The 15,733-nt window shown below is 41.9% G+C and overlaps 1 protein-coding gene across 2 annotated transcripts in view; it reads left to right on the forward strand.

Annotated features, from left to right (window-relative positions):
* SLC38A4 (solute carrier family 38 member 4) overlaps window positions 1–4,543 on the forward strand; it is an 82,088-nt gene extending 77,545 nt beyond the window's left edge. For both annotated transcript variants that reach the window (XM_083182644.1, XM_083182643.1), the window contains exons 14-16: window positions 383–527; window positions 1,662–1,759; window positions 2,963–4,543. In XM_083182644.1, the coding sequence (XP_083038770.1) occupies window positions 383–527; window positions 1,662–1,759; window positions 2,963–3,064 (345 nt within the window). In that variant the 3' untranslated portion in view covers window positions 3,065–4,543. The remainder of the gene's footprint in view (window positions 1–382; window positions 528–1,661; window positions 1,760–2,962) is intronic.
* The last annotated feature ends 11,190 nt before the right edge of the window (window positions 4,544–15,733 follow it).

Below are 15,733 nucleotides of genomic sequence, written 5' to 3' on the forward strand. Positions count from 1 at the left end.
CACAAATGTAAATAATATTATGTAAAAAAAAATCTTCCTAATGTGAAATGTTATCACCTTTTATGAACTAAAAAGACTTTTCATGAAAATAAATACAAACAAGGACTTTCTGGATTGCTTATTGTCGTTAACCCTATAGAGTTGTTCTAAATAAGGGCTTATAACATTAGGCGCCATCTTACAATTGTCTCTATATATCCTACATTTTTCCCCACCAACTGGAAACCATGTGCCTTTCAATATATTTCTACCTTCTGTGTTTGCATGATTGAGAAAGATGTAGTTTCACTCTCTGCCAACAGAAGGCAGTGTTTCGGAGACTCACGGACACTAGCCATATATAGTATATAGTCGTTATAAGTATGTTTTTGTTTTTCTCCAGATCCGTTCTTCAGTCTCCGCAATGTTATTTCCCGGAAGACCATTCAATTTGCTAAGGCATTTCCTCATAGCATTCGTACTCCTGGCCCTCAACAACACTCTAGTTATATTTGTGCCAACTATTAAGGATATCTTTGGATTCATAGGTATGTTATTAGAATTATGTTCTATTTAATTGTGTGCATTGTTGTGCCATTGTGGATAAAAAGGTTGAGAAAATAATCAGTGTGCATTACAGCTCACGTCACCTTTTAATCATGCAAATTTACATTAATTAGCCTTTTTAACTAACATAGAAACATTTTTTAAAGGCAATTAAAAACAACAATAATGGTTTGATGTCCATACTTCCACATCTGAAATCAAACTTGAAGTTAATAAGAATATCACAGTTATTTATACAATACACATTTGTAATCATAAAAATGTATTCAGAAAATACTTTTTTTTAAAGCATATATTTAGTTTTACCTATGGGCGGCAGGGCTGCAGCCCCCCCCCCCCCCCCCCCCCCAGGTAAAATCCACCACTGTAGTGAAGCCAGATGCAGTCTGTGAGACTGCACTGGCTTCACTTTGACTGGTAGTGACTTCCTATTGGAAGTCAGACCTGCCAGTCACCCAATTCAGTCCCTTTGGAAGGTGTTCCCTCCCTCCGGGACGCCTTTCTACAGGCTGTTGCAGAAGCAGTCCATAGAATCTCGCTGCATGCGCAGTACAGAGGTTTGTACTGCGCATGCGCCAGTCCCGGAGCCTGTCATCATATCACGGGTGCCGGGAACGCTGCAGGGACCAGGAGGAACGGTGGCGGCAGGGGTGTGTGCCTGCATTGTGGTATCCCCACGCGGTTGCGGCTAGTGGCACCCCCCACCCCCAAAAGTTATGAGTCTCCACTGCTTGTTTGTCCATCTCATATGGCCAGCTGTATATCAATAATATATACTCCAGATTTACTGTATATCCAGAATAGCAAGTGTGCTGCTTTATAGCTAACAATATCAGTGTTATCATTTTGGCCTCAACATTATGACTGTCAAAATTTTCACTGTCGACAGCCTTGAAAAGTGATAAAATAGAGAGTGATAAAGATCCAACCAATCAGCTCCTACCTATCATTTTTCAAACAGTCTGTGACATGACAGTTAGGAGCTGATTGGCTTAATTTTACCACTTTTCAAGCTTAGTACTTCTGGCCCTTAAACTGGTAAAGCACAGAAATCAGGTCAGCAATATAAAATGAACTTAACAAAATTAAATTGTGGATTTTCTTTTTCACTGTAGGGGCTTCTGCGGCAACAATGTTGATCTTTATTCTTCCAGCTGCCTTTTATTTACGAATTGTGAAAAAAGAACCTTTCCGTTCACCACAGAAAATTGGGGTAAGTAATAATACTTAAAAAGAAAAGCCCCTTCTAAAAATAGCATAGAAATGATAAAATACTGACTTGCGATAGTAAACTGTTATGCTATTCTTATGTCAGCGAGGTAAAATGTCTTTATAAAGAGCAGATACGGCCTGTCATTTCATTAATAAATTAGTCATACTGTGTGGAAAATTACTGCATTTACAATTCCATTCTTTTACCAGCAGAGGGAGCTTTGCTCCTTGACGATATCAAAGAAATATGACTAACTGTCACATTGTGCTACGTTTCCTGTCTGTGTGTGTTATAATGTAAGGTGAACTCAGCAAGAACAATGTGTACGGATTTCTAGATTGAGGGGAAAAAAATCCACAAAATTCTATGATGCTATGGGGGAAATTTACTAAGATGGGAAATCTACTTCACATGTAATGTTGTTATGGAAAACCAATCAGATCCTGTCTACTAACTTCTAGACTCGAGGTGGTAAATAAATAAGTAGATTCTGATTGGTTGCCCATAGCAACATCACATGTGAAGTAGAATAAACATCTTAGTAAATTTCCCCTTATAATCTTTAGAATGAGGAGCACCTTGCAGTAAATATGTTTTAATGTCAACTTAATAACTTTTTTTTGCAATTCAAACAGTCTGGTTTAAATGTTTAAATTAATTGTAAATGTGGTTGTTTTTCTTTTATTCACAAATGGTCTACATTGAACGTTGAACAATGTTAATGTTCTTATTTTAAAGTGACGCACCACTGGGTCTGCTGGTAGCACTGGGTCTGTTGAGCCTGACTAGACGTTGGACCTGAAAGGGTTAATAATGTCTTCTTTTAAGCAATATGACTTCCGTTTTCTTAATGACCATAAAAAAAATGCACCAGCGCTTTCTCAAGCTATCACTATGTAGTGTGTGCAGACTTGATAACACTGTGCAACACACCCATGGAATGTACAGGCAGAACATTTCAACAATGAATCATTACTCCTGGAACCATTGGCGGTATGAATGATGACTATGATATAAGACATTCATGACAGTAGAGGGTGCTACTTTGCCACTAGCAATCTGAAATATTGTGATATTATGTTTACGTTTGTAAAATCAAAATATTATCAAGCAAACCTTTCTTTTTAGGGTATAATATATTCATATGTATTACATGTGAGAACACAGAATACATGACTCATGTATTTATGTCTTGTCTTGTAGGCTCTTGTTTTCCTTATCGTTGGGTTCATATTTATGATTGGAAGCATGTCACTCATTATATCTGACTGGATCCACAACTCCTCTTCTTCCAAGCACCATTAACCCCTGTGTTGCCTAACGCATACACGACGCCTGCCTTTGGCTGGATGCCAGCGTGGATGGAAATCCTCTAATACAAGATGCTAGATCAATCCAAAGACTGCTGTTGGCACCAATATGTGAACTATAAAACACTTTTTTGTACAAGGGTTTGTTATTTATACTTTACCACATGCCACTGTTTTATTATTAGAAGTATTAACATGGAGTAGATGATCTCTGGAGGGGATTGATGCAAGTCTGAAAGAAAAAAAACTTCTGGATTCAAGAAGATACTATTCGTTTCTGCTCTCATTGGTGGATATTAATGGACAGTCTGTGCCGTATCTGTATTGTTACTGTCCTTGCGTTAAGTCTGATTGGGGGAAATTGACCATACGTTATTAGTCATAATGTACTTTCAGTGTTGTTTAGTAGATTGCAGCTTTTAGTTCAGGTTAACTGTAATAGTTACTTACGGTACCTCCCTAATAGTTAAGGATTTTTTTTTTACTATACTGTAGCTTCTACCACCATTTACATAGAATAAAAAATGGTATTCAAGCACAGGGACTCCACCAGTTCCCATGATGCACTGCAATCCTCCATATTTGATGGTTCCAGGCATCATGAATGGCTGATTTCATGGTTGCATGTGACATAAACCAGACAGAAAGACATGAGCTCCATAAGCACAATATCGGGGAACATCAACCAAGTCTTTGGTCACATAGGGGGAAATTTACTAAAATGAGAGTTCTGTTTCACACCGGATGTTGCTTTTGGCAACCAATCAGAATCTACTTATTTATTTAGCACCTTCTAGAAGTTAATAGATAGATCTGATTGGTTGCCCATAGCAACATCTCATGTTAAATAGAATTCCCACCCATAGACTGTCCATAGTAAATTCCCCCCATAGACTGTCCGAGGCAGTAGCGACGCTGGCACCATGTTTCTCTACATGCCTGATTGTAGCTGAAGGCAGATACTGCCCTGAAAATTGTTGTGTACTCCTGTAGTGTTGCCTTTACTCCCCGTTACCTCCCCAAATGGTTCCTTACTGTCAATCACTCTGTATTAACCTCTTCAGTGGTATGCCCAGAAATTTATCGGGCTGAGCTGCGCTGCAGGAGCGGGCTCTCCTGAGATTTCTGGGCATACCACTGATTAATTGGGATTGCCCCAGTGCTGCCTCCAGCTGTGCACCAGTGGCGCACACCGATACCCCCCCCCCCCCCATCGCTCCCCATCCCCACTTCTCCACCACAGCAACTGTACTCTGGATCACCAGGGCTCCACTGCCTCATTCAGATCCGTACTCTAGGCTGTGAATTTGAAGCTTAAGTTATTGAATAACCGGTATGCAGTGCACTTGCGCAAGCTGTCCATGCAATCGCAGCCGGCAGCGGATAGCCATTGTTGGCTGTTCACAAGTTGATTGACAGGCGCCGGGAGCTTTGGGAGTGTAATGCCAATGTTTTCTGGGAGTGCCCCAGAAAAGGCAGATGGCTGGATAGGGTAGTGTTTTACCTGATCGGTGGGCTCTGAACACTCGCAGCCCAGTGATCAGGGCTGAATCCGGTACAATGTCTAGTCCGAGTATGACTGTGTCTTCCACAATGACTCAGAGAGGTGGTGCAGGGAGAGCTGTAATGGATATGGCTAGATTAGTGATGAATGATTCCGTGTATGTCATAGTGGGGCAGATGTATGATGCCATGAAAAGAGATAAACGCAAGGGTGCTAAAGAGTGATAAACATCCAGCCAATATGCCCCTAACTGTCATGGTATAGGCTGTGTTTGGATATTGACAGTTAGGGACTGATTGGCTGGACATTTATCACTCTTTATCACAACACATCTGCCCCAGTGTGAGAAAAGTTTTAGAAAATATATATCTATAAATATGTATGTATATTATACGTTCAGCATGTCTTGTTCATTGTATTGAGCATTCATATTGATTATACATACAGTATATATACTTCAGCATATTTTTATTTGTTATTAGTGTGGCCGACTCTGATTATGCAGTGTGATTTTCTAATGGCATCTACTCATATTTAATTTGTAACACAACAAAGTTACATATTGATTTGGGCACTGTTTGTACCTCTATGTTGTAGAGAGGTGATAGCGGTTACATATGTTTGTAACAGACAATGGGGCACATGTATCCACATCTAACCGTTCTAGACGTCAATAAACAACATGTATCGCTACTAATGGTGGTAACATAGGCTGTTAGAGCCATTCAGTAAATCATCCTATCAGCATTCTGTACCATATCAGCATAAGCCAATGCTATACATAGATGTCAGTGCGGCTACATAGGCAATAAGCAATAGTCGAATTGGAAGACATGTCCGGGACTTTTCATCGATAGTTTCCATTGATGGAGAAAAATAAGGAATTATCTTTGGCAATTTATTATGCAATGGTGTACCATTGGTGGTTCCTGGCATCTCTCTGTGCAGCTTAGCTGAGTGACAGCCTGCCCATCTATGAAGAAGATGTATGGGTTGTGGCAAGTATGCTAACTGACAGCTGTCTGTCAAGTCACCAGTGCACTGACTGCCGCTAAAATGAGAGCAGAGAGGTGGTATGGCCATCGTGCATGCAGTCTCATTCCCACTCACTCGGATTTGAAGCTGCCATACTCAAAGCTGACAGCCAAGTAACTCTGCGCTGCAGTGCAAGTTTAAACAAAAAAAAACCATTGGCCTGTAGCCACCATCCATGATGGTTTACTATCTGTTCCTCTGCCATCAATGGTAAAACTATCTTAAGCTGGCCATACACTTTTGTGCCCGCTTAACCTGATTCCCGCAGATTGGGCCGAGAAATCAGGTGAAAAGTGGCAAAATCGTATGTGTCTAACCTCCAATTCTGATTGGATCCAGTAATCACAAGTGCTGCATGTAAAATTTGTCTGATCCGGCAGCACTTGTTGGGGGTTGCATACGATACATGGTATGCGGGTAGTTGCCGACCATCAATGGTTAATTTAATAACTTAAGTCATATTATGATAATAGAATAAATTATCATAATCAAATCATTACATCATCAGTACATTATATACCATAGCAATAAAAAAATACCTCAGATGGTTGATTTCACCTTCTCATGTATAATGATCTGCCAATGTTTATGTACTGTAAGGGCCGGATGCAGAGGAACTACTTCACCAGTGTTCATAGTGTAGCAAATGTTACATGTACTTGGTCTACACATTGCTAGAAACTGGGTTCACACATATAGGCCTAGGCCGGAGTTGTGTGACTTTGCTGCTTATGCCTGGAGAAGTAGGACCTTGGTGGAAAGGGGCATTCTGTCATAAGCTGAGTACAGTAAGGCTGGTTCCACAAATGCAGCCATGCAGAAATATGCACAAGAGTTGTTTAAAACGCAGGCGCATCTCCTGCCTACAGATGCTGCAGAAATAGGCTCTTACTCCTGGTCTTAGGTGTTTTTTTTTTAAGGTGGGGGGGGGGGGGTGAGTACTTTACGCCCAATTTGCCAACTACTCTGCATCAGTCCCTGAGAGCTTATGGATAGGTTAGGGATTTTGTGGGTTTTCTCTGTATATAGATTTCACTTCTTTTATGGATTGTAGTATTTTATTTTTTTAATTAAAATCATCATAATACCTACATTAGATATAGTTATTATTACTAACTTGAATGTTCTTTTATTTTCTTAAAGGCATAATAAAACTACTAGTGGTAGTATGTTAGCTGTATTCAGAAAATGCACATGATAAACTTTAGGTTGATTTGGGTGGATTTTTTTTTTTTAATTGCAGTTGTGATGTTTTGCTATATTAGTTTGTAATATACTGTAGTTTGACATTGTATTTTTTTATAGTAAGATAAAAAATATGGAATAAACCACTTTTTGAACCAAAAAGGTTTTGTTTAATTTGTGTCTCCAAAGCATTGTACTTTTGTATAAACTAGAAGGACGCAACAGTATAAGTAATTACATATATGATGAATAACCGCTTAGGGCAGTGGTTTCCAAACTGTGTGCCGTAGTACCCCGAGGTGCCACGAGACACCTTCAGGGGTGCCCTGGGTTGGTGGTCCAGGACCAATTCAAATTATTTACGGTCAAAGTAATAGGCAAAACCAGTGCTTGTGGCTGCCAAATAAAATATGTGGACATACAGAAGCAAATCCTGTTCCTCACCACATAATTGAACCTAAGGATGACATATAAACACAACTGATGTAATTTAATATTTTTCCTGATTTCTAAATAAGAAACTTTTGACCATTTTTTGCCATTGAAAACAATTCTGATACTCTAAGGTGCAGTGCTTTAAAAGAGTTTGGGAACCACTAGCTTAGGGATTGTTGAATGCCATTATTTGCATAGTAGATTTTTGGGGCAGGATTCATGATCCTCAAAACCGTGGTCAAACCTATAAAAATGCCGGAGGCTTGACTGCATTTCTCATATGCAGTATATAGGGGAAAGGGATGTTGGACTGCACACCCTAAGTACAAACACAATAAGAGGTGATATCATGCTTCAATTTGTATTTCTACAAAGACAGAACAATACAGTGCTGATGCACACTATACAGGTTGAGTATCCCTTATCCAAAATGCTCGGGACCAGAAAAATTTTGGATAACGGATTATTCCGTATTTCAGAATAGTTCGATATTTCAATTATGTATTTTGAAGTAGCTTGCATTTATGTTGTACAAACACATCAACCCCATGAAATACACACAAATATATTTTATTTGTGCATTAAAAAAGGTTTCAAAACATGAAACAAAGTTTGTTCACTATCTCAGGTACTGAATTTGAATGCTAAGCAATCATTTTCTTGCACCTATATAGGGCCAGTTACATATCATGTCCTCAGTAGTGCTGTTACAGATGTCCCCAGTAGTGCCAGTTACATATCATGTCCTCAGTAGTGCTGTTACAGATGTCCCCAGTAGTGCCAGTTACATATCATGTCTTCAGTAGTGCTGTTACAGATGTCCCCAGTAGTGCCAGTTACATATCATGTCCTCAGTAGTGCTGTTACAGATGTCCCCAGTAGTGCCAGTTACATATCATGCCCTCAGTAGTGCTGTTACAGATGTCCCCAGTAGTGCCAGTTACATATCATGTCCTCAGTAGTGCTGTTACAGATGTCCCCAGTAGTGCCAGTTACATATCATGTCCTCAGTAGTGCTGTTACAGATGTCCCCAGTAGTGCCAGTTACATATCATGTCCTCAGTAGTGCTGTTACATATCATGTCCTCAGTAGTGCCAGTTACATATCATGTCCTCAGTAGTGCTGTTACATATCATGTCCTCAGTAGTGCCAGTTACATATCATGTCCTCAGTAGTGCTGTTACATATCATGTCCTCAGTAGTGCCAGTTACATATCATGTCCTCAGTAGTGCTGTTACATATCATGTCCCCAGTAATGCCAGTTACATATCATGTCCTTAGTAGTGCTGTTACATATCAAAAAGGTTTCAAAACATGAAACAAAGTTTGTTCACTATCTCAGGTACTGAATTTGAATGCTAAGCAATCATTTTCTTGCACGTATATAGCACCAGTTACATATCATGCCCTCAGTAGTGCTGTTACAGATGTCCCCAGTAGTGCCAGTTACATATCATGTCCTCAGTAGTGCTGTTACAGATGTCCCCAGTAGTGCCAGTTACATATCATGTCCTCAGTAGTGCTGTTACAGATGTCCCCAGTAGTGCCAGTTACATATCATGCCCTCAGTAGTGCTGTTACAGATGTCCCCAGTAGTGCCAGTTACATATCATGTCCTCAGTAGTGCTGTTACAGATGTCCCCAGTAGTGCCAGTTACAGATCATGTCCTCAGTAGTGCTATTACAGATGTCCCCAGTAGTGCCAGTTACATATCATGTCCTCAGTAGTGCTGTTACATATCATGTCCTCAGTAGTGCCAGTTACATATCATGTCCTCAGTAGTGCTGTTACATATCATGTCCTCAGTAGTGCCAGTTACATATCATGTCCTCAGTAGTGCTGTTACATATCATGTCCCCAGTAATGCCAGTTACATATCATGTCCTCAGTAGTGCTGTTACATATCAAAAAGGTTTCAAAACATGAAACAAAGTTTGTTCACTATCTCAGGTACTGAATTTGAATGCTAAGCAATCATTTTCTTGCACGTATATAGCACCAGTTACATATCATGCCCTCAGTAGTTCTGTTACAGATGTCCCCAGTAGTGCCAGTTACATATCATGTCCTCAGTAGTGCTGTTACAGATGTCCCCAGTAGTGCCAGTTACATATCATGCCCTCAGTAGTGCTGTTACAGATGTCCCCAGTAGTGGCAGTTACATATCATGTCCTCAGTAGTGCTGTTACAGATGTCCCCAGTAGTGCCAGTTACAGATCATGTCCTCAGTAGTGCTGTTACAGATGTCCCCAGTAGTGCCAGTTACATATCATGTCCTCAGTAGTGCTGTTACATATCATGTCCTCAGTAGTGCCAGTTACATATCATGTCCTCAGTAGTGCTGTTACATATCATGTCCTCAGTAGTGCCAGTTACATATCATGTCCTCAGTAGTGTTGTTACATATCATGTCCTCAGTAGTGCCAGTTACATATCATGTCCTCAGTAGTGCTGTTACATATCATGTCCCCAGTAATGCCAGTTACATATCATGTCCTCAGTAGTGCTGTTACAGATGTCCCCAGTAATGCCAGTTACATATCATGTCCTCAGTAGTGCTGTTACAGATGTCCAGAATAGTGCCAGTTACATATCATGTCCTCAGTAGTGCTGTTACATATCATGTCCTCAGTAGTGCCAGTTACATATCATATCCTCAGTAATGCTGTTACATATCATGTCCTCAGTAGTGCCAGTTACATATCATGTCCTCAGTAGTGCTGTTACAGATGTCCCCAGTAGTGCCAGTTACATATAATGTCCTCAGTAGTGCTGTTACAGATGTCCCCAGTAGTGCCAGTTACATATCATGTCCTCAGTAGTGCTGTTACAGATGTCCCCAGTAGTGCCAGTTACATACTGTATCATGTCCTCAGTAGTGCTGTTACAGATGTCCCCAGTAGTGCCAGTTACATATCATGTCCTCAGTAGTTCTTTTACAGATGTCCCCAGTAGTGCCAGTTACATATCATGTCCTCAGTAGTGCTGTTACAGATGTCCCCAGTAGTGCCAGTTACATATCATGTCCTCAGTAGTTCTTTTACAGATGTCCCCAGTAGTGCCAGTTACATATAATGTCCTCAGTAACGCTGTTACAGATGTCCCCAGTAGCGCCAGTTACATATCATGTCCTCGGTAACGCTGTTACAGATGTCCCCAGTAGCACCAGTTACATATAATGTCCTTAGTAGTGCTGTTACATATGTCCCCAGTAGTGCAAGTTACATATAATTTCCTCAGTAGTGCTGTTACAGATGTCCCTAGTAGTGCCAGTTACATATCATGTCCTCAGTAACGCTGTTACAGATGTCCCCAGTAGTGCCAGTTACATATCATGTCCTCAGTAACGCTGTTACAGATGTCCCCAGTAGCACCAGTTACATATAATGTCCTTAGTAGTGCTGTTACAGATGTCCCCAGTAGTGCCAGTTACATATCATGTCCTCAGTAGTGCTGTTACAGATGTCCCCAGTAGTGCCAGTTACATATCATGCCCTCAGTAGTGCTGTTACAGATGTCCCCAGTAGTGGCAGTTACATATCATGTCCTCAGTAGTGCTGTTACAGATGTCCCCAGTAGTGCCAGTTACAGATCATGTCCTCAGTAGTGCTGTTACAGATGTCCCCAGTAGTGCCAGTTACATATCATGTCCTCAGTAGTGCTGTTACATATCATGTCCTCAGTAGTGCCAGTTACATATCATGTCCTCAGTAGTGCTGTTACATATCATGTCCTCAGTAGTGCCAGTTACATATCATGTCCTCAGTAGTGTTGTTACATATCATGTCCTCAGTAGTGCCAGTTACATATCATGTCCTCAGTAGTGCTGTTACATATCATGTCCCCAGTAATGCCAGTTACATATCATGTCCTCAGTAGTGCTGTTACAGATGTCCCCAGTAATGCCAGTTACATATCATGTCCTCAGTAGTGCTGTTACAGATGTCCAGAATAGTGCCAGTTACATATCATGTCCTCAGTAGTGCTGTTACATATCATGTCCTCAGTAGTGCCAGTTACATATCATATCCTCAGTAATGCTGTTACATATCATGTCCTCAGTAGTGCCAGTTACATATCATGTCCTCAGTAGTGCTGTTACAGATGTCCCCAGTAGTGCCAGTTACATATAATGTCCTCAGTAGTGCTGTTACAGATGTCCCCAGTAGTGCCAGTTACATATCATGTCCTCAGTAGTGCTGTTACAGATGTCCCCAGTAGTGCCAGTTACATACTGTATCATGTCCTCAGTAGTGCTGTTACAGATGTCCCCAGTAGTGCCAGTTACATATCATGTCCTCAGTAGTTCTTTTACAGATGTCCCCAGTAGTGCCAGTTACATATAATGTCCTCAGTAACGCTGTTACAGATGTCCCCAGTAGCACCAGTTACATATAATGTCCTTAGTAGTGCTGTTACATATGTCCCCAGTAGTGCTTTTAGTAAGAATTTTTTTTTTCACTTTCTGGAATGTATGGTTTTCGGAAAGATCTGGATAGCAGATATTTGGATAAGGTATACTCAACCTGTACAATAATTATAATAAACTTGGCTCTCTAACATTGAGCAATATAGAGGTTATTTGCTTATGCATTTTATTTATTCACCACATGCACCAAGCCCTGGAAAGTAAAATTGTATAGTTTGTTCCCCATAGGTAGTACCATCTATAGAAGTCTATGGGTTTCATATTGCAAACTTCCCAAGAGGGAATCAAGATGCCGCAGGTAGAGAAGGTGGTGGCAGCAGCTGTCTCATTGAAACCCCCTGATAAGGATCCAGTAATGTGGCATAATTTTTAAGGGTAATGGGCATTAATACGTGAGGCATAATATGTTGTCAAGGGCATTACTGTGTGACACTTTATTTGCTGTAAGGGGTATTACTATATAGGGATAATACAGTGTTAAAGGTATAATATGATGTTGGGGGCATTACTGTGCAGGAAAAATATGGTGTAAAGGGCATAATATGGTGCCCTGGCCATTACTGTTTCTGGCATAATTTGTGTAAGGAGCATTAGTATGTGAGCAGGGCAGCCGAGAGGAATGCCGGGCCCCGGTAAAATTTTGGGGGCGTGGCCTAAGTGTGTGTTGTGGGAACCTCCCACACTTAGGCCACGCCCCCAAAATGTTTAGAGGAGGGTGAAAGAAAACTCTAAAAACTGTAATCTCAGAAGCAGCACACACCTGCAGCATGTGCTGTGCTGACTGCAGGCTCAGCATGACCTCTCACGCTGTCAGTGACACACTCATGCTGAGCCTGCTGTCAGCACAGCACATGCTGTAGAGGTGTGTGCTACTGTTGCTACCCGGGAGGGATGGAGGGGGAAGGGAGGGGTCAGACCAGGGCCCCTGCGGGGCCCCTTCAGCAAGTGTGGGTCCGGGTAATTAGTACCCGCTCCCCCCCTCTCTCGGCTCCCCTGTATGTGAGGCATTATGTGGTACAAGGGGCATTATTGTGTGATGCATAATATGGTGCAATGGGCACTTACCTTCATAATGGATATTAAGGTATGGTGCATAATGTATAAGGGGCATAATTATAAAGCGTAAAAGTGACAAATAAAATAAGGGGCATGAATCAGATTTTCTTTTTTATCTGGTAGTCAAATGCCTGGGGATTGCAGGGCCCAAAACAATGGTGTAAGGCAGTCTTTTCCTGCAAAGCCATGCCCACTGCAACAAGTCTATGCTCCTGTTAAAATGTTTATTTTAAGTATATTTATTGTCTAGATACTGCCCTGCCTCTCAGTTTCCCCCATTGTTTCTGCATGTTCAGTAGGACTGCTGGATCATAAACCCAGGAGTCCTCACACCGCAAAGGACAGCTCTTATTGTAAGCGCTGTCATTTGCGATTTTAATTACAAATTTTCATTCATACAGCATTAAAAAACAATGCTGCCTATGCGATCAGTGATTGGTGTATCTCATTCAAAATTTGACACTTGATATATATGCCACCCTTGTAATATTATGACAATTTAAACTAGAGCAGTGGTCGCCAACCATCGCTCGCGAGCTACTGGTAGCTTGCAGTAGTGATCCGGGTGGCTTGACCACTGCAGCCGTCCGCCCTGCCGCCTGTCCATGCCTCCTGTCCATCCATGCCTCCCGCCCGTCCGTCAGTTCGTGCCTCCCTCCCGCCTGTGCCTCCCTCCCTCGTCTGCCACCACTGCCGCTTCCAGTTCTGAGGGGAGGAGAGTGCATTGCGCGCCTCTCCTTCCCCTCACTGTGTATCCCTGTGACTGACTGGGCTGTCAGCCAAACAGAGCTTGTGGGCCGGCAGCCATTCAGGAGCCAGCCCGCGAGCTTTGATTAGCTGATGGTCTAGTCACAGGGAAGGCAAGCGGCAGCGGCGGAGGAGACGGAGGAGCCAGCCAGCCAGCCAGCTGGGGAGCACCAGACTCTAATCCCCCCAGCAGCAGCAGGAACAACAACAACAGTGAGTACTGCTGCTGCTGGCACAGTGGGGGCATACTCTGGCAAAGTGGGGGCATACCCGGCACAGTGGGTACCACCAGAGTATTTATTTAGAATGGCAACAGAATCGGGTGGGTATTGTTTATCTGGCACTGCTGGGGAGGGCATTGTGTTTAGGGCATAACTGGGGGTATTGGGGCATTGTGTAACTGGCATTACTGGTGGCATGTGTATATATGGAACAGTGTCTATTCAGAGAGGCTGGGGGCATGGCCAGTAGCTCTCAGAGTGCTGGCCATGCCCCCATAGCAGAAAAAATGGTGATGCGGCCTCATAGGAGTACCACAATAGTAGGCCATGCCCCCTAATTTCCTAATGTCTCCTTTGCCTCCAATATTGGGAGGTATGATTTCTTTTTTTTATTATTTTAGTAGCTCTTCAGCCAGTTTATTTTGTCTTGACTAGCTCACGCCCCAAAAAAGGTTGGAGACCACTGAACAAGAGTTCAGTGATTTCTGAAACTTAATATGCAACAACAATGCGCAATCTTTTCTGTAGGCTTGAGTCTTTTGAATCTGCATATTGATGCTTTGAATAGTCAAGAATAACCACATTCCATTGGTTAGTAAGAATGATGCATGTACAGTAAGAATGCAAATAATTTACATAAGTGCATCGACTATTAGCAAATTACATATTTATTGCCAAAGGGTTCCAGTATAGTTAGAGGTCACTGTGACACCGTGTTTAAACTGAGCCAGGACCATAGCAACCAATCAGATGCTACATATCATTTATTTAGCACCTTCTTCAAGATAATAGACTCCCATTGTATCTTCTAATTATGAACGTCAACTGATACTTATACATATTATTCCCACTGTTCCTTATATTTATTCCTTGGCTTACACTGTTCATTATATGAACTCCCACTCAAATTTATATTTATGTAATCCCCCTGTTAATTATATACATAGACACGAGGAATACCTTATATTTATTGACCGAGTCAGATTAAAGTTGGTAAATAAAACTGAAGGTGTCTAGGGGAGCAAGTGAAAGAAAGACTGAGAGGGGGAGAGGGGAACAAGGGACAGAGAGAAAGTACATGATTTGTTATGTTGGCATGGCATTATTTCCGCACGGGAGTGGGTGTCTGATAGAAGGGCCACCCCTGTAGAGATGGAGGCAAACTCATCCATAACTTACTGCAGTGTAGTTTGGAGCATTCCAGGAAGGGTGTAGTGTGGGCCGGGGAGATACTGTATTTGCTGAAGTGGGAGCCCTGGGCAACCTATCTGTCCACCAAGCCAATAAATGGGCTAGTTTATTGACTCCCACTCTAACTTATATTTATTAAATCCCTCTGTTCATTATATTTATTCATTATATATATATATATATATATATATATATATATATATATATGCCTTCACTCTAGTGGTAGCATGAGACAGAGTATACAACCCATACAAATGGCTCAGGTAGTGCAGCTCATCCAGGATGGCACATCAATGCGAGCTGTGGCAAGAAGGTTTTCTGTGTCTGTCATCGTAGTGTCCAGAGCATGGAGGCACTGCCAGGAGACAGGCCAGTACATCAGGAGACATGGAGGAGGCCGTGGGAGGGCAACAACCCAGCAGCAGGACCGCAACATCCACCTTTGTGCAAGGAGGAACAGGAGGAGCCAGAGCCGACCCTAGCCTAAATGACGCCCTAGGCAAGATTTTGGCTGGTGCCCCCTAGCACCGCCACTAGTTCCGCCTCTGACCCTGCTCCCCTTTCCCAGCACCATCAACCCTCATCATAGCAGTCATCATTTTGGTGCTCCTACCCGCAATATTTTAAATAGAAACAGTGCACACATTCAGTGCGCGGCCCAAACAGGGGTGTGTTCTTGCTGGGAAGGGGCATGGCCACACAATAGTACTCCCAATTCAAATTATGCCACACGGTAGTGCAACTTTATTCACATTATATCATGCGATGGTGTCCCTTATTCATGTTACATCACACAGTAGTACCACTTTACCTTATATACATTACCCTCACATTATTCACATTATACCCTTGGAAAAA

This window comes from Crinia signifera, chromosome 4 (genome assembly GCF_055691185.1).
Source record: "Crinia signifera chromosome 4, ASM5569118v1, whole genome shotgun sequence".
Classification (NCBI taxonomy): Eukaryota; Metazoa; Chordata; class Amphibia; order Anura; family Myobatrachidae; genus Crinia; species Crinia signifera.